The sequence below is a fragment of the Lissotriton vulgaris genome, chromosome 5 (genome assembly GCF_964263255.1).
Source record: "Lissotriton vulgaris chromosome 5, aLisVul1.2, whole genome shotgun sequence".
In the NCBI taxonomy this organism is placed as follows: domain Eukaryota; kingdom Metazoa; phylum Chordata; class Amphibia; order Caudata; family Salamandridae; genus Lissotriton; species Lissotriton vulgaris.
The window spans coordinates 2025593885-2025611774 of NC_141693.1; the positions used below are offsets into that span (position 1 = coordinate 2025593885).

The following is a 17890-nucleotide window of genomic DNA, read 5'->3' on the forward strand; positions in this document are numbered from 1 at the left end:
GAGCCGGTGAGTATGCTCCAGTTTTGGGGGTATTTGAGAAGGTTAACCTCACTCCACCAGTGACATCAGAATGGGGCAGGGGCCCCTGACCTCACCAGCTATAAGAAAGAGTAAGAGGCTCCTCACCTCTCCAGTAGGATCAGAATGGGAGCAGGGAGGCCTGTCCTCACCCGTCACCCCTCCAGTGACATCAGAATGGGACAGGGGCCCCTGACCTCACCCTTCACCCCTCTTGTAAAATCAGAATGGGACAGGGGCCCCTGACCTCACCCTTCACCCCTCTAGTAACATAAGAATGGGACAGGGGCCCCTGACCTCACCCTTCACCTCTCTAGTGACTTCAGAATGGGACAGGGGCCCCTGACCTCACCCTTCACCCCTCTTGTAAAATCAGAATGGGACAGGGGCCCCTGACCTCACCCTTCACCCCTCTTGTAAAATCAGAATGGGACAGGGGCCCCTGACCTCAACCTTCACCCCCTAGTAACATAAGAATGGGACAGGGGCCCCTGACCTCACCCTTCACCCCTCTAGTGATATCAGAATGGGACAGGGGCCCCTGACCTCACCCGTCACCCCTCCAGTGACATCAGAATGGGACAGGGGCCCCTGACCTCACCCTTCACCTCTCTAGTGACATCAGAATGGGACAGGGGCCCCTGACCTCACCCTTCACCCCTCTTGTAACATCAGAATGGGACAGGGGCCCCTGACCTCACCCTTCACCCCTCTAGTAACATCAGAATGGGACAGGGGCCCCTGACCTCACCCTTCACCCCTCTAGTAACATCAGAATGGGACAGGGGCCCCTGACCTCACCCTTCACCCCTCTTGTAACATCAGAATGGGACAGGGGCCCCTGACCTCACCCTTCACCCCTCTAGTGATATCTGAATGGGACAGGGGCCCCTGGCCTCTCCCTTCATCCCTCCAGTGACATCAGAATGGGACAGGGGCCCCTGACCTCACCCTTCACCCCTCTTGTAAAATCAGAATGGGACAGGGGCCCCTGACCTCACCCTTCACCCCTCTAGTAACATCAGAATGGGACAGGGGCCCCTGACCTCAACCTTCACCCCTCTAGTAACATAAGAATGGGACAGGGGCCCCTGACCTCGCCCTTCACCCGTCTAGTAACATCAGAATGGGACAGGGGCCCCTGACCTCACCCTTCACCCCTCTAGTAACATCAGAATGGGACAGGGGCCCCTGGCCTCTCCCTTCATCCCTCCAGTGATATCAGAATCGGACAGGGGCCCCTGGCCTCTCCCTTCATCCCTCCAGTGATATCAGAATCGGACAGGGGCCCCTGGCCTCTCCCTTCATCCCTCCAGTGACATCTGAATGGGACAGGGGCCCCTGGACTCTCCCTTCATCCCTCCAGTGACAACAGAATGGGACAGGGTCCCGTGAACCCTCGAGCTGTAAGAGAACAGCCCCATATCTCTCAGGGTACATCAGAAAGTGACAGCAACCCCACACCTCTCCAGCTACAATGAACAAGGTACTTCTCTTCAGGAACCTTTTTTCAGGTGGACATTATATCTAACCGCCGATTTCTCACCTTAAGAATAAACCCAGGGGCGGGGGGCGTGGCCAACAGCATGGCCGGTTAGGACGTGCACCGGAGTAGCTCCCAATGAGCTGTTCAATGATCCGACTTCACAGACAGTCCAGAGACCCCGAATCGACGGAGGGTGGTCAACTGAGGTCCTGGAGCCCGCAGGGACAGGAAAACTGCCGAAACGCGCAGTAAAAAGGAGGAATCTGGCAAAGGAGCGCCAGACGCTCGGGACGACCGCTCTAAGATGGCGGCCAGCCAAAACTGAAACGGGCCGAGCAAGATAATGCGCCGAGCCCGGGATCCGCCTAAGAGAGAGCCGGAAGGTGGGGAACAACCGTGGTGGAGCGGAGCGCTACCGCAAAAAGCACAGACCCCGGAGCGGCCGCCTCGAGGACAAAGGAGACGGCCAGTGAGGGTGGGCCCCAGAGAGCGCATGAGTCCCGTACGGGACTGTGACTGAGGAGCGCCCCAGGCCTAGGGATGCGCGCAGAGAGGCCACTTCACGAGCATCAGCGGGACGCCCATACGGGCGCTCACCGGAGATCGAAGGCAGCCGGTAAGACTTTCCAGATCACGACGGGAAATTGGAATGAAGGAGGAGAGATGATCCGGGAGCCGGGACACACGGGAAAGGCACGGGTACTAAGAAGGCTCGCTGTGAGGGCCGTGCACTGAAGCACCAGACCTGACCGGGCTGAGAGTTGCGGGAAGAGCAGTAGGAGGCTGGGGCAGAGCAGCAAAGTGACTACACAGAGTGGCCTGAAGCCCCACCGCACGCCATACCTGAACTGACGAGAGGGGCCAGAACCGGAGGGTGCAACACGGAGGGCCTAGTGAGCAAGACCGGGCCCTCACCAGGCCACCAAAAGCCTGGATCACCGAGGTGACACCCAGAGAGGGCTGAGGTAGGGCGCTGCGAAGGAGTACGCGACATAAGCGCTACAAGGGGAGGCGGCTGCCGAAGGATGCCCAGATGATACGGCGAGATCAGCTACACGGGAGAGGTGTGGGGAAAGGCAGGGGGAGAACACCCGCTGCATTCCGGGCCACGCACGACACAGGCGGTCACGAGATCAGCGAAGCACAAGAAGAAGCAGTGTAAGAAGGGGCAGGTGCCACGACAGCGAAGCGCAGGAGGGAAGGCAGGAGGTGTTGAGCACCACCGTCATAGCAGTGGCACGCAGAACATTAACGCCATAACAGTGGTCCACGAGGGACGTCACTCCCCCCCCCTCCCACGGAAGACAAAAGGAAGGTGAGGAGTACGTGAAGGACACGTCTGCAGGGGGGAGCGTACAGAGGAGGGCGAGATGGGGAAGAAGGATCCGGTCGCAAAATCCTCACGACAGGAGACCCTGGATAATTATGCAACGGCCCGTCCACAGAAAGAGGCAACGCCGGCGGCCACAGGCGTGCGCTCAGACACTGACTTGCTTATGAGTGCAATACAAGCGTCGCGGACGGATATTTAGGACTCGAGGGCAGCCTTGGAGGTCAAGATTGGCGAGGTAGGCTCAGAGGTGCTGCTTCTGCGTCAAGACTTTCAGAATCTGACAGTGCGGGTGACGACGACGGAGACACGGATTAGCGAGGCGGAAGACTTTCTCACCACCCTACGGAAAGACATAGCGGAACTTCAAGCATCACACCGGCAACTGCTATGGAAGGTGGATGACGCGGAAAACAGAGCACGACGCAACAAACTACGTTTCGTAGGTTTTAGAGAAGGATTCGAAGGGGCGGATATGGCGACCTACCTGCATTCCTGGCTGAAGAAAACGTTTCTGCAGGCACAATTCTCGAGTTGCTTTTTAATCGAAAGAGCGCATAGGGCGCTTTTGGCGAAACCACCGGAGGGAGCGAGGTCGAGGCCGGTCATTGAACGTTTCCTTAACTTTGCGGACTGAGATCTAATACTCTGAGAGGCCAGAAAGTTGGGGGAGATACGCCTAGTAAATACGAACATTATGATTTTCCCAGACTACAGCCAGGAGGTACAGAAACAAAGACGATCATACGATGCGGTTAAAGCAAAGTTGAGGGACCTACACATGACATACATGTTGCTCATTCCGGCGAAACTGAAAGTGATATTTGAAGGCAAAATACACTTCTTCAACTGCCCGGAAGAGACCTGGCAGTGGCTCGAGGAACGCCCTATACTCCGTGGGGCGGCGGACGAAGGAAATAGGATAAGGGACGAAATGGCAGCTGTCAGACTTAGACGCAGCCCTGCTAAGACCCAAAAACCCCCAAAACCGCGGACCAGAATGCGCACGCAGACGACGCCGTAGCCAGGTCTCAACGCAGCGGGACGACGAAGACGAAACTCGGCATCTTCAGCGGGGAGTGCAGCGACGGGGTCCAGGTTCAGGTGCCTGGCAAGTCTTGTTCGCTCCGAAGGGGAAGACGACTCAGGAGGCCGGACATCGGAAGGGGAGGAGGGGGAGGGACGCTCCTTACATCCCCTGGTGACTGCAATTCGAGAACTGGAGCAGGAGACGCCCGGCCTGGCAGAAGATCTGGGCAATGGGACACTGGACTCACATTCCTGAGAAGGGACAGGACTGGTACCTAAGAAGCAGCTCATCGATGAGGGGGCATGCAAGTTACAAACACCCCTTTACTTATTGTTTGCTATTTATTTGTTTGTTACGTTCATGGACATTGCAGGTTGATCGGGCGGGGACGGGACACGCACCGCAACGTAAATTGCAATTGTAAGTTAAGAGGGGGGGGGTTCTAAGGGTGGGCGACAGACCCTCTCCGCCAGCAGTCTTGGTTCTACGGAAGTTGAGACTGAGGGGGGGGGGGGGGGGGGGGGTGGGGAGCATGGGGGGGAGTTACGGATGTTTCCCGTGTGAGGGAGTTGAGGGAATGGATGGGGAAGGGAGGTGAGGGAGAGGGGGTCGAGGGAGGGGGGGGAGGGGGGGGGGGGGGAAGGTTCAGGTCATGTCAGGAAAGCCACATTTACCGCGCTGCAGGACACTCCACAAGAGAGAGCACTGGCCACCACACACAACAGGACATGGAGAGATGCTGGGTAGACACAGATGGGGGACAGGAAAGGGAGGGTCTCTCGATAAGGACATGGAATGTGAATGGGCTAGGAAGCAGAATTAAGCGGGGCCTGGTGAACGCATATATCAAGCGGCTGGGCCCGGACATCGTGCTGTTACAGGAGACGCACCTTATGGGGAGGAAATGTGGTTTCCTATCGAGAGGGCAATACACAGTTCTAGCGCATGCGAGATTCACCAAAGGCTTGAGGGGAGTGGCAATTCTGGTGAGGAAAGCACAACCATTTCAGGTGGGCCAGGTATGGGTGGATCCGCAGGAGAAGTATGTGGGGGTAAGAGGCACATGGAGGAGAAAGGTCTACACGATAGTGTCGGCGTATGCACCACCCAAACTGCAGGCAGCAACCTGGAAAGGTATAGCAGAGATACTACTCCAAATGTCCGACACAATACAAATACTGGGAGGGGACTTCAATGAAGTGATGGCCCAGACCCTAGATAGGACGGGAGCTAGGGGCGAGGATCAAACCCAGACCGCTCTCTATGGAGTGATCAATGCGATAGGACTGACGGATGTGTGGAGATGGCTACACCCGGAAGAGAAAGTCTATTCCTTCTACTAGATAGCACATAAGGTTTTCTCGCGACTGGATTATGTTTTCCTGGCCAGGCATGAGATAAAGATAGGCGATATGGCCGAGTACAAAGCAAGGGGGATTTCAGACCACTCCCTGCTCGTGGTAAGGGTGGGAAATAGGACCCAGAGACAGAGGGCGTGGCAAATATCAGCATGGAATCTGCAGAACCGGACCATATTGAAGGGCATCCGGGCTGATGTCAAGGTCTGTATGGCAGAAAATGAGGGCAGTGTCTTCCAAAGTGGTCCTGTGGGAGGCCTTTAAGACAGTCATGAGAGACAGAGCCCAGAACAGACTGGCGGAGGCGAAAAGAGAGGTTCGACAACAATTGGAGATGCTGGAAGCCCAGATATTAAGACTAGAGAGGGAGTATCAGGGCGGGAAAGCCATAAGGACACTCTGTCAACTAACAGATGCACAACGCCAGTATAGGGACCTAGCGACGGGAGAGGCCAAAACCCAAGCACTGGCGACGCTCCACCGCCTGTATGATGTGGGCGACAAGTCAGGCAAACTCCTGGCATGGCTGAGCAGGAGGGAAAGAGACATTAGATGGATAGACAGAGTGCGTGACGCCCATGGGAATATGACTGAATCGGACGCGTAGATAGCATAGGCATTTGCCGCACACTATAGGGCATTTTATGAGGCAAGAAATCTTGGTACCCAGGAAGATGCTCTGCAATATATGGAGCACATCGAACTCCCGGTACTGGCGGACACAGAAGTCACCGACTTGGAGGCTCCCATTAAACTAGAGGAGTTTCAACAAGCCCTGACGAGGCTACGCGCAGGGAAGGCCCCGGGACCAAATGGGTAATTTTTTTTTTTAAAAAGGCAGACCTCCTGTCCCACCATATACTGGGACTGTTTGAGGAGGCGAGGCAAGAGGGGACTCTCCCCCCAGATCTCCGAATGGCCACAATCACCCCGATTTTCAAGGCAGGTAAACCTCCGGAAGACTGCGATTCATACCGCCCTATTTCTCTATTGAACGTGGAGGCCAAACTGCTGGCGACGGTACTGGCGCTTAGATTGAGAAGAGTGAATCCAGATCTGGTCCAACTGGACCAAACAGGATTTCTCCCGGGTAGGGCTACAAGATTCAACCTCAGGAGATCCCATAATTGGCTACAGGAGGTCAGCAAGAGGCGGGACCCACATTGGTTCCTCTCGCTGGACGCAGAGAAAGCGTTCGACGCAGTTCATTGGCCAATCCGGGAGGGAGTCTTGGTGAAACTGGGCTTTAGTCCTAACTTTCGGCAATGGATACGGCTATTAACCCCCTAAGTGCTGCCTCGGTGCATTGGCCGACGGCAGCACTACCTCCCCAGTGCTGCGCACGACCATTGAACGTCCATTCAGCACTAGTTCTAATGGACAGCGCAGCACTGGGGAGGAATGTGTAATAGCAGCTATGAGGTTATACACGGATCCAAGAGCAAGAGTCAAGGTAAATGGGACTCTATCGGGGGACTTTCCAGTGAGACGGGGAACCAGGCAGGGTTGCCCATTGTCCCCCCTGCTGTTTACGCTCACGATCGAGGTGCTAGCAGCAAAGATCCGGCAACACCCGGGTATAAGAGGTTTCCAGTTGGGGACCAGGGAGACAACGGAAGAAAAAATATCCCTATATGCGGAAGACATCCTCCTCTATATTACGAGCCCGGAAACGACGATACCGGTCCTTTTTTCAGAACTGGAACGCTATGGAACATATGCCGGCTATAAGATCAACTGGCACAAGTCGGTACTGTACGATCCCAGGGGGCTGGAACAGTGGACGGACCTCCCAGTCAGGTTGCAGACGACTATGGAGGGTTTCACCTATTTGGGTGTATTTGTGACCCTTGACAGGTCGGTCTCGTACGCGTAAAATGTTGGACGAATACTGCGCACCTTTGTAGAGGACGCGACTAGGTGGCGGCTACTACCTCTAACTCTCCTGGGTCACGCGCCACTGTTCAAAATGATGACTTTGCCTAAGTTCCTCTAAGCGTTTCAGAATGAATACTACCCTCTTCTGCGCAGGGTGTTCCGAGAAATTAACGTGGAAGTCCGCTCATATTTATGGCTCGGGAAACAGCCCAGAGTGGCGATGACGACCCTACAAAGACACCAACATAGCGAAGGGATTTCGCTCCAAACGCCGAAGTCTACTACTGGGCAGAACACCTGAAACGATTGGCTCCATGCCCCAGTGACACACCTCACATACGCGTTAGAAAGATATGCGATGGGCACCCGCCCTTACTTTTATTATTTATACGGGGGCAAAGGGATAGCAAGATTACTACCGGCCACAAGGCTCACGTTGGCGCTATGGAATAGAGCGAATAGTACGTGGATGCCGGGCCTGAATAAACTGAAGGGGTTCAACGGTTGGGACACTATAGGGATTTCCACGATAGGAGATGTAATAGCGAAAGGCACACTGAAGTCGTTCCCTGCCCTTAGGGCAGAATTTGGCCTGCGGCCCACGCAATACCTTAAGTATGCCCAACTGAGACACGCATGGCGGGCGGAGGACATTCAGATTGACACACTCATCGAGTATGCACCTCTGGAAGGTCGATTGTTGCAGGAACGCATACCAGAGAAAGCGGTGTCGCTTACGTACAGGACCCTTATGAATAACATGCCGGAAGACCTGGGGGCTCTCAGAAGAAAATGGGAGAGTGAAGTGGGTGACATGGATGAGATAGATTGGGACACTGTTCTCATGCATCACAGGGAAGTAGCGAATAAATCCAGGCTCCATCTGATCCAATTTAATGTCCTCCATAGAACCTATTATGGCAGGGTACGACTGTTTAAAATGGGGAGGATAGGGGACACGAATTGCTTACGATGCGGTAGTGAGGGGGGAGACTTCTTTCACACATTGTGGCTCTGTCCGCGGATACAGACATATTGGGGGGAGATTCTTGGAGAATTGGGGGAGGCGTGGGAAGCCCAGTTGCCGACAGGCCCCAAACTAGTTCTGCTTGGGATGACTAATGATATTGACCTTACACGTCCGCTGCTGATCTTCCTGACCCTGGCCCTGGTAGTAGCAAAGAGAGACGTGGCAAAATATTGGGAGTCAGCAGTGGCGCCGGGGAGAGAGGAATGGAGAAGGGGCCTAGATCTGTATATGGCGGCTGAAAGGGTAACGTACAAGGCACGGGGCTGTCCTAATAAATTTGGTAGAGTCTGGAATAAATGGGGAAAATAACACTGTCTTGATGGGGGCCTATGAGCGGGGGAGAGGGAGGAGGCAATACGCTAAATAACCGGGGAGCTATAAAACAATGGGGGGCACGGGGCGGAATGGTCCACAGGTTATGCAAGTGCAATGGTGCAAGATAGACACTGAAATGTTGGTCTTGTGGGTGTGGCTAGTGGGGTGGAAGAGGGGCAGACGGGGTATGGGGGATGATGATGATGACATGACTGTTTTGTTGTTCAATGACAAAAATGCAAATAAAAATATTTAAAAAAGAATAAACCTAGGTTTAAGGCTCGATCCGGAAGATTTTAACAATATTGTTCCTGCCCCAGAGTCGCTGGCGTTGTGCAGCTCAGTGCTGACTTCATCCCGCCACAGAAGTGACGAATGGAGCTGGATATACGCACCATCCTGTTCCCTAAAGTCCGTTTCTTTCTTCACTGTCCGTGCTCTTGGACGCAGAGCCCAACAATGAATAGTCAATGCTAGGGTTCGATTCCTACCGTCGGACCTTTTTAGATTGGACAGGAGATCAGTCCACAGAATGGGGAGGCAGGAAGGCAGTGAGAAATCCCCTTATGCCGAGTACCAGCTACAAAGGGCGGTACTAAAGAGAAGTACTTTGTTCTTCAGATTCTTCACAGAATAGATGCCAAAGCAGTACCTCCGAAGGTGGCCGATAGTAGAATGGCTTGTTGTATTTCTATCTAGGACCCTAATTCGATATTCCAGATTCATGCCCTTATGTGGTTATAATTAATAATATCCTTATAAAGGCATAAGAATCATATCCATATTCAGTAATAGCCCATGCAGTCCAAAGCACAGCACGGCTACTCCCATCGACTCCTAGAAAGCACAACGCGTTCTTTAAACAAACCAAGCCTCCAGCAGCCCAGGAAATCCCCCCCTGCTTTTTTTTTGATTTGAACAAAAACTCCTGGAGTCCAGAAAGAACTGTTAGTTGTTAGTGACGTCTTATGTCCAACCTTACGTCAAACTCGGCACCTTTCAGGTATAAATATACCAACAGTTGCCTTAAGCAAACACACGGTGGTTTGGAGCAGAGCGGCTGTCTACTTGCCCGGAAGCCCAGCTGATGCGAGATCCCACGGAAGCCGCCCCTCCCTTTTGACGTGCTGGAGAAGCTGCTTTTTCTCACGCCGAGAAAATCCAGCTCTGGTGTTCCCGAGTCACCCTTGCGGGTTGCTGGGAGATCGAGTCCTGAAGAAAGAGATACCAGACCTCCCACATTCTATTACCAAGGTACGGAGCTGACTAAACCCTTAAGAGAATTCTTGATTCAGATTCTTGGCAAAAACCTACTTAACCAACTTAACTTAAACTGCTACTTACTTACTCCTTCCCAAGTATTAGGCTTAGGTCAGGTACACCGGGGTAGGCGTAGTTAGAAGCACCAGTTGAGTACGTTAGTCAATGTTTTTATGTATGTATATATTTTATCTATTTTAAAGTATCATATGGCTAAGAAACCATATCAATGCTTTTACAGTATTATTTCATAATACTCCTTTTACTGTACGCACTTTTACTTTATGATAAGTATTGCAATCGTGGCAATTCATTTCTCTTGCACGAGAAAGAAGACTGCTCAATAAATACCACCTTTTATTGAAAACGCACGTCTCTCTATTTCTCTGCACTCTGGTGAAACTAAGTATGCACGGTTGACTGAGTGAAATAACTGTCTATTGTTTTCACACGACTCTAGAGATACTCTCTTTATTCTGAGGGAGCAAAGTTGTCATGTTATATGGTTGTCAGAAGCTAATCCCTTCTTGTCTAAATCCGGAGAGTTAACTCTTTCCTGAACATTCGAGAAAGTTTCTAGTGACCTCTGAGCTAGCTGGCAAAACTAATTAAGTCTAATATAGTCAGTAGAGACCTAGTCGACCTCAGTCCTACGTCTACACTGCTGTTTATATTATTCCAATGCGCAGAGCCTATTGGGAATATAGGAACTACACTACAGGCTCAAAGTCCTGCAGGATCAAATGAGCAAAAGGCCCTTCCCGATAGCTGACAAGGCAGTAGAGCTCCGCAAACTTGTATACCGACATCCATGTGTCTGCCCAACATACCAATTAAAGGCACTCCGCGTGTTAGTGAAGTGGTAGCAACCTTGCCCTATTGGGATGTGCCCTCAACCAGACTGGGCTGATTTTCGGCCAGTGCCTAACAGATCTTGATGAAGAGTACTACCCACCTTGACAAATTCCTCTTCTGCACTACCCTACCTTTCTTTGCCCTAGAAAACCCTACAAAGAGCTAATCATCCATCCGATGGTCTTTGGTGCGATTGATGTCGAAACACAGAGGTCTTTTAGGATCCAGCGGTGGAGGCTCTCCTCTTCTTTTGAGGGGTAAAGCAAGGAAAAAAAGTTGCCAGAGAGGACTGTTCAACATCAGAAGTAGTTACAACTTTAGGCAAAAAGGTCATCTTGGTCCGCATTACCACTTTGTCCAATAAAAAGGTGGTACAAGGCGGCTGCACCAAGAGCATTTTGAGATCACTCATGCAACCAGCCATGGTCACTGCGACCAAAAAACACAGTCATTAAAGTCAGGAGATGTGATCGACAGCTGTACATGGGTTAGAATGGTGCACACGAGGAAAGAGACGACCAAATTAATATCCTACTGTGGTATCACAAAGGGTTTTGGAGGGAATAAAGGAGTTAAACTTTCCAAAAATCTCATCACAACAACTGATTTGAACAGGGTTGGTTGGATCTGAAAATGTAAAAGGCCAAAAGGGTCAATGGATAATGTTTTAACAGTGCCCAATGCAAGTCCTTGCAGAACCAGGGATAGAACGAATAGGACATTCAACAGTTGGCCCTACAAGAGATCAACCACCTCTCGCCCCAGCGCCTGGCGTAGGCAGACTTAGGCGAAGGACTCTTGGCAGCGGGCTGCTGCTCATTCTTCACGCATGGAGGTGTAGATTGTGCAGGTTCGGGTGCATGACTCTTCCCGGCTGCTGCAACAAGAGGCCATATACGAAGCAGCAACTTGATTGGAGACAGATGCTCATATGTAAATGTAAATGTAAATGTATAGGCATTTATATAGCGCACTACTTACCCGTAGGGTCCCAAGGCGCTTCGACCGCTGCGAAACCCTTCCTGGCTTCCCTGAGAGATGGTCCCTTAATGGGTATCTCCAGGGTGAGACCAGGCATCCCCGGCGGTCTGGTGGGGCCGTTAGTGAAGATGAGGCAAGCTAATGCCCAGAGTTGCCGAGTGTGATCGCTGATCAGAGTGGGCACCGAGGCGAGAGAATTATCGAGTCCGCTGACCCTGGTCCAGAAACCTGCCGCGCCGGGAATCGAACCCTGGTCCCGGGCCGTCCTCTGCTCTCGGGTCTGCCGCCTCTAACCAGTGAGCCACACTACTTCACTTCAGGTACCACACTCTCCTTGCCCAATCTGGAGCCTCTAGGATGACAGGCCCGGTCACCCTTGATTTTTTTCAGAACTCTGGCGTGAGAGGTAGCAGCAGGGAGGTATACAACAATCACCTGCTCCTCTCCATCTCGAATGAGCCTCAGAGAGAGCCTGCTTGGAAACTCATGCACGCTAAGCTTCTAACATTCTCATTTTCTGTGGTGATGGAAAGATGTAGCCAAGGTTCTCCTCATTGCTCGAAGATGGCCTGTGCCACCTCGGAGTATACCAGCCATTTGTGATCCACTAGGCGCTTCTGAATGAGCTCACCTGCCCAGGGGCAGCATTACACAAAGGGCCCCTAGGGAGACACAGGCGTTTGCGCCCACTTTGCGCACCCCTGGGGCACTTTGGTATTCCAAAAGGGGCCGCAGAAGCTTCTGTAATATTGAAAGCTTTGGTGCACATACAATGGCAGAATTTTCTCAAGTGTGGGTTGCCTCATTTGCATGGGGGCGTGACCCCATGCAAATGAGGGAATCCCTTTGCCTCTGCACCCGCCGTAATATAGACGCGGCTGCAGAGGCAAAGAAGCTGTCATGGGGCACGCTGATAGTAGCCATCTGGAGGGGACCCCCCCAGAAATCCCCTTGCAGGCGGGTGCAGGAGATCACTACACCTGCCTGCAAGGCGATCTCTAATCCCCTATAAAAGCGCAGGCAGCTTGCCACCTGCACAGTGAAACACAGTGCAGCTGCCTCAAATACCTGAATGCGCTGCCCAAGTTTGCGGCTGCCCTGGGTGGCAGTGAATTCTATGTAATAGGAAGCACTTTCCTTGTTTGTGCCCCGCGCACTCGCTTAAAGGTGCACCAAGTGCTAACACAGAAAGTGCGCCCTATACATAACAGGGCCCCTGGTGTACAAAGGTCAAGCCGAGTAGTTCACAACCAGTGAAACGCACTGTGGTTCCACCCAGATCCAAATCGAAGCACCTCCTGGCACAGGATACAGGACCCCATCCCACTTTACTTATTGCAGTATTATAAAGCAGTGGTGTCCATGAGAACCTGAATCAGCCTCCTTGGATGGATGGAAGGAAGGCCTTCAGTGCCAGGCGAAGGGCCTATAAGTCCAACTCTTTGGCATGGAGCCCGGTCTCTGCCAGAAACCAGAATCCTCTGAACTCTACCTCTCCCAGAGGACCGCCCCATCCCAACAGTTACAGATGTCACCACCAACCCTGGGTGGGGCTACAAGAGGAGTCTGCTGCTATTCCAGTTGCACTTGAGCCTCAATGCAGGTCTTTTGCAGTCGCCTCTGAGTTCTGGATGGAATCAGATAAGTTCCCCTTACACTGGGCCACTGAGACTTCAGTTTCAACTGCAGAGCCCATATATGCCGCCTGGCATAGTCCGCTAGCAGGATGTCAGGAGGTCAAGACGCCTCAGAGCCACTCTCAAGGTCCAGATCCCAGACTGATACACTGGGATCACAGCCCCAATGTTCTGGGCTCATCATGGTGGAAGGAAGCCAGGAAAATGCACGTATCCAGGATGGCTCCAATGAAGGGAAGCCTCTGTGAAGGATTCAGGTGTGAGTTTGGCACATTGATAGTGAACCGCAACAATGTTAGAAGGTTTGCCATAGTTTGGAGATGGTCTACAACTGAATGTGATGAACACACTTTCAACAGCCAGTTGTTGAAGTAAACAGACCCCTGAAGATGAGCTGCAACCACCGCCATCACTTTTGTGAATACCCAATGGTCACTCATGAGGCCAAAGGGGAGTACAGCAAATGGTCTTGGAACACCTTGAACCGCAAATGGCGTCTAAACTGCAGGATGGTTACATGAAAGTAAGTGCCCTGCACATCCAAAACTAACATCCAGTTGTCTGGATCAAGGGCAGACAGATGTTGGGCCAGTATGAGCATCTTGTAAATGTCCTCCCTCAAGAAGGCATTCAGAGGGCGGAGGTCCTCCTTCGGCACCGAAAAGAACAGGAGTAACATACAGTCCCTATTTCCTGGGCAGAATGCGCTCTACGGCTCCCTTGGACAAAAGAGCCTGACCTTCTTGAAGCAAGATGGACAAGTGCTCCTCTGAGAGGTTCCCATGTCGAAGGGAGGTGTGGCAGGTGGAAAATGAATGGCAGGGCCTAGTCTCATTGGACTATCTCGACGATGCACCGGTCAGATGGTATATTTTGCCACCCCAGGAGGAAGTATCTGACACTGCCTCCAATAGGATGGCTGTGTGCTGCTAAGGGCAAAATAAAGCGTCATGGAGGTGATGCCAGAAGGAAAGGGGATTGGGAGGTTCACTGCCCTTGATGGCCTTGGCGTTGTCTGCTGGATTCCCACCGCCAACACGACTGGGATGCTTGTTGAATGGGCAGTGAGCCATGTCGTGGGCAGTATGTTGATCCTCTGGCGTATCTTGAAAGGCGTGAAACTGGTGAGGGTACCATCTTGCGGAGGAAAAAAGGCCTAGGGAACGCGCTGTGGCCAGACTTTCTTTAAAGCACACTGATGCTGAACTGGCCTTCTTGCAAAACAGACGAGACCCACCAAACGGCATGTCCATTAAACCGTCTTCAATATCTGTAGAGAACATGTGGAACACATCCAAGCGTGTCGCCAAAGCACCATGCTAGTGCCAACTGCTTTGACCAAGTTGTCAGTAGTGTCTAGCCCACTGATGATAATTTACTTTGTGGAGTCCTGACCATGCTGGATGGTTTGAGCCAAATTGACCTGAACTTCTTCAGGGACTACTGGAAAAATCTCACCAACCATGTCCCTTAAAAGAAGGGTATGTTGTCCAAGCAGGCAGCTGGCACTGACTGAGCAGAGCCAAGGCTGGCTGAAGAAAACATCTGCTTCTCAAAGGTCTCAAGGTGTTTTGACTGTGTCAGGAGGAGTTCTGGGAAAGTTCAACCTACTGGTGAAAGCATGAACCACCAAACTCGCTTTGTGTAGTGTGGGGTCATCAAAAAAGAAAAGGGCTGCGCTGCACTGACCTATGGTGTCTGGCAACCTACTCGTTTACCGGAGAGCAGGAACAGGGTTTAGACCAGCTGCCCCATCGTGCATGAGTCATAGCCTCAGTAAATGGTAGTAAAGGCTGAGATGAAGTTTGTCCAAGTTGTTAAACCAGTGTTAGATAATTGATTTTGATGTTTATAGTGGGAAATTACAAGACCAAAGGTCCAAGAGGTAACATGACATCCTTGAGCCTTCCCAGACTGAGAGTCGCGGGACTCAGATGAATCCCGTTTGGTAATTTTTGTGTTTCCGCTTAGACATTTCAGAAGACCTTGATCTAAACAACGACTGGTTGCAGGGATGTTCAAGAGAGGGAGTGGGTCCATGCCCTCGGTGTTCATTGATGTAGAGCAGGGGTCTCCAAACCGGTCCTGGAGGGCCGGATCCATGCCAGATTTTAAAAATAACTACATGTATCTCAATGGGGATATCCCAAAAATCTGGCATGGATCCGGCCCTCCAGGACCGGTTTGGAGTCTCCTGATGTAGAGCTTGACTTTGTGGTCCTGGAACACCTCAGGGCTCATAAGGGAACACTGCTTGCAGGGCTTGGAGTTGAGCGCCTAACCCAAACACCAGAGGATGACCTTGTGGTGATCCGTCACAGAGATCTGTTTGAGACAGTTCAACAAGGCTTAAACTCTGTAGGTTTAGGAGGGGACGTAGGTTTTGCACACTAGAAAGGAATTTGGAGAAAAAAACTCAAACAACGAAAAAAAAAGTTGGGAGCAAGCTTTAGCTGTGCAAGAAGGCATAGAAAGAACAGCACTGAAGTCAGGGTGCAGGAATTGATTTCTATGCGTTCTCTGTCTGTTACTTCCAGGGTAGAATTCATTAGATGCAGAGTCGCACAACGCCATATCCCGGCCTGAGAAAGAAATGAGGTATCTGCGGTTGAATGTATCCTTCAGACAGAACAGGCAACAGGCCACAGACCGTTTTAGTTAGAACAGAACTAGACATGGACCACTGACCTTTCAAGGTACAGAGAATGAGCAAGAGACCCCTCACCTCTCCAGCTCCTCCAACTTCAGGTTCAGCTGCTTGTTCTCCTCCACTGCAAACTGGAATCTCTCCCGTGTACTCTCCATTTTATCGCCTTGCTGTTCCATCTATGATCACAAAAAAGAATGGGATAACAGATTAACCATAGTAAAGGAGGAAGGAAGATTAGGGCCAGCTTGTGCAATATCTCAGATACAAAGCAGGCATCTGTTATCCCAAACACAAACACCAGCATATTCAGGTACCACCGTATTAAACTGTGAACAAAGACAACACTGTGTGCCATCAAAGACATAATACATACACTATCTGCGCAGACAACACAGTGTCGTCAGAAACATGTTGGAGCGGTTATATGCAACCACAAGCATGTTGTGCTAACAGAAACCAGCAAGGACCATTCTATGATAGCTCAAACACTGGCACACTGTGTGATCATAATACAGAGCACCTTTTAGTCCTATCAAAAAACATGCCATACTGTGCTAAACATGCACTGCCCTATGCTACTGTAAACGCAGACAATGCCATGTGCAGTCAACGAGACCCTACACTATCCCAACCAACTCTTGCTGTCAGACTCAAGTGCACCGCCATATACTATTACAGACACCACTGCGTGCAGTCTGACACGTACCCACTGATCGATGCTATTGCAAGCACAAATACCACAATATGAGAACAGGGACAGGAGGGGCCACTCGATTATATATCGCAAGAACACGCAGCACCATTTGTGATCCCAGTTCCTTACAGGCCTTATTCTATGCAATCAAAAGGACAGACTGACCATGTGCCATTACAGAAACATTGGCCCTGCCCAATGTTGTTACTAACAGGCATGACTGTGCATTTAGTGACATGATCACACCCTGTGAAAATATAAAACAAAAATAAAACACCAAAATGTGCGAACACAGACCCAACATGACCACTGTCCTAGGCTATTAAAGAAATATTTGCACTGCCCTATGCCTCAAACATACCTCACCGAGTTTAGATAGAATAGGCCACACCCTGTGATATCTCAAAGTAACAACTTTTAAGGCATGAAGAGTCCATGCCCAGAGGGCCCACACAGAGGTGGTGTTGGGGTCAGGTGCCAACTGCTGAACACAGTTATGGTTGTGGTTCTCTCTCCTGCAATGGGTTTTTTGTTGCCTCAGTGATTGATGCTAAATGCTCAGGCACACTTGTGCTGCAGTTGTTTTTTGGTTTGTTTGAGGCACGGAGTCTTTTGATTGAAGAGCGTGGTCTTCGTTGCAGTCTTTTTCACTGCATCTGTGAGGGTTGCCTTTGAAAACCTTGGTATTCTCGCAGTTGACACTTCTGCAAGTACACTCTAGAGAGTCCTTTTTGGGGATAGACCCAACAAATCTTATCAGTATTGCTATCTTCCACTTCCTGTATCTCTTTCAAGGTGGGTCTTGGAGACTATAAAAAGGTTGGTTGGACAACTTTCTGGTACGTTGTAATTAGGATTGTTAGTGATGGTTTGCTCCAGGTGACCCTGTTCCTGTATTCATCACTCCTTGAGTCGGGGTGCTCTAGATTCTTCTCTTCTGATCCTCAGCATCTTCTGACTTATTGACCTGTTTATGGTCCTGAAGGAATTTCCGAGTGTTTAGTGTCTACAAATTCTGCTTTCTACTTGTACGTCTGTCTTTAATGTCAATCTGGTTAGGAGGGATAAGCACTAGGGCACGTATACAGCCCTCACTCAAGTTTTTATAACTCCAATGGGTCTGGTGCAAGAATCATTAACTGCTTTGAGCAACTTAACAACTCAAGTTCAAAACCTCATGACCGTGCAATTGATTACCTGCAATGTTTCCATCAGAAAGTTAGGTCTCACACAAGTATCTGGATAACACTGTTAAGAATAGGTTATTAACAACTTCAAAGTTTCCAGGAGTGGTACTCATTTTTTGTAGCAAAAAAAAAAGAACAGACCTTTGTCCTTGTGTTGATTTCCGTGGCCTGATCCAGGTAA

General features: G+C 50.9%; 1 protein-coding gene across 4 annotated transcripts in view; it reads right to left on the reverse strand.

Annotated features, from left to right (window-relative positions):
- Positions 1–15899: 15899 nt before the first annotated feature.
- ODF2 (outer dense fiber of sperm tails 2) overlaps positions 15900–17890 on the reverse strand; it is a 417376-nt gene continuing 415385 nt past the window's right edge. For all 4 annotated transcript variants that reach the window (XM_086924894.1, XM_086924895.1, XM_086924892.1 and 1 more), the window contains one exon: positions 15900–16004. In XM_086924894.1, coding sequence (XP_086781020.1) covers positions 15900–16004 — 105 coding nt within the window. The remainder of the gene's footprint in view (positions 16005–17890) is intronic.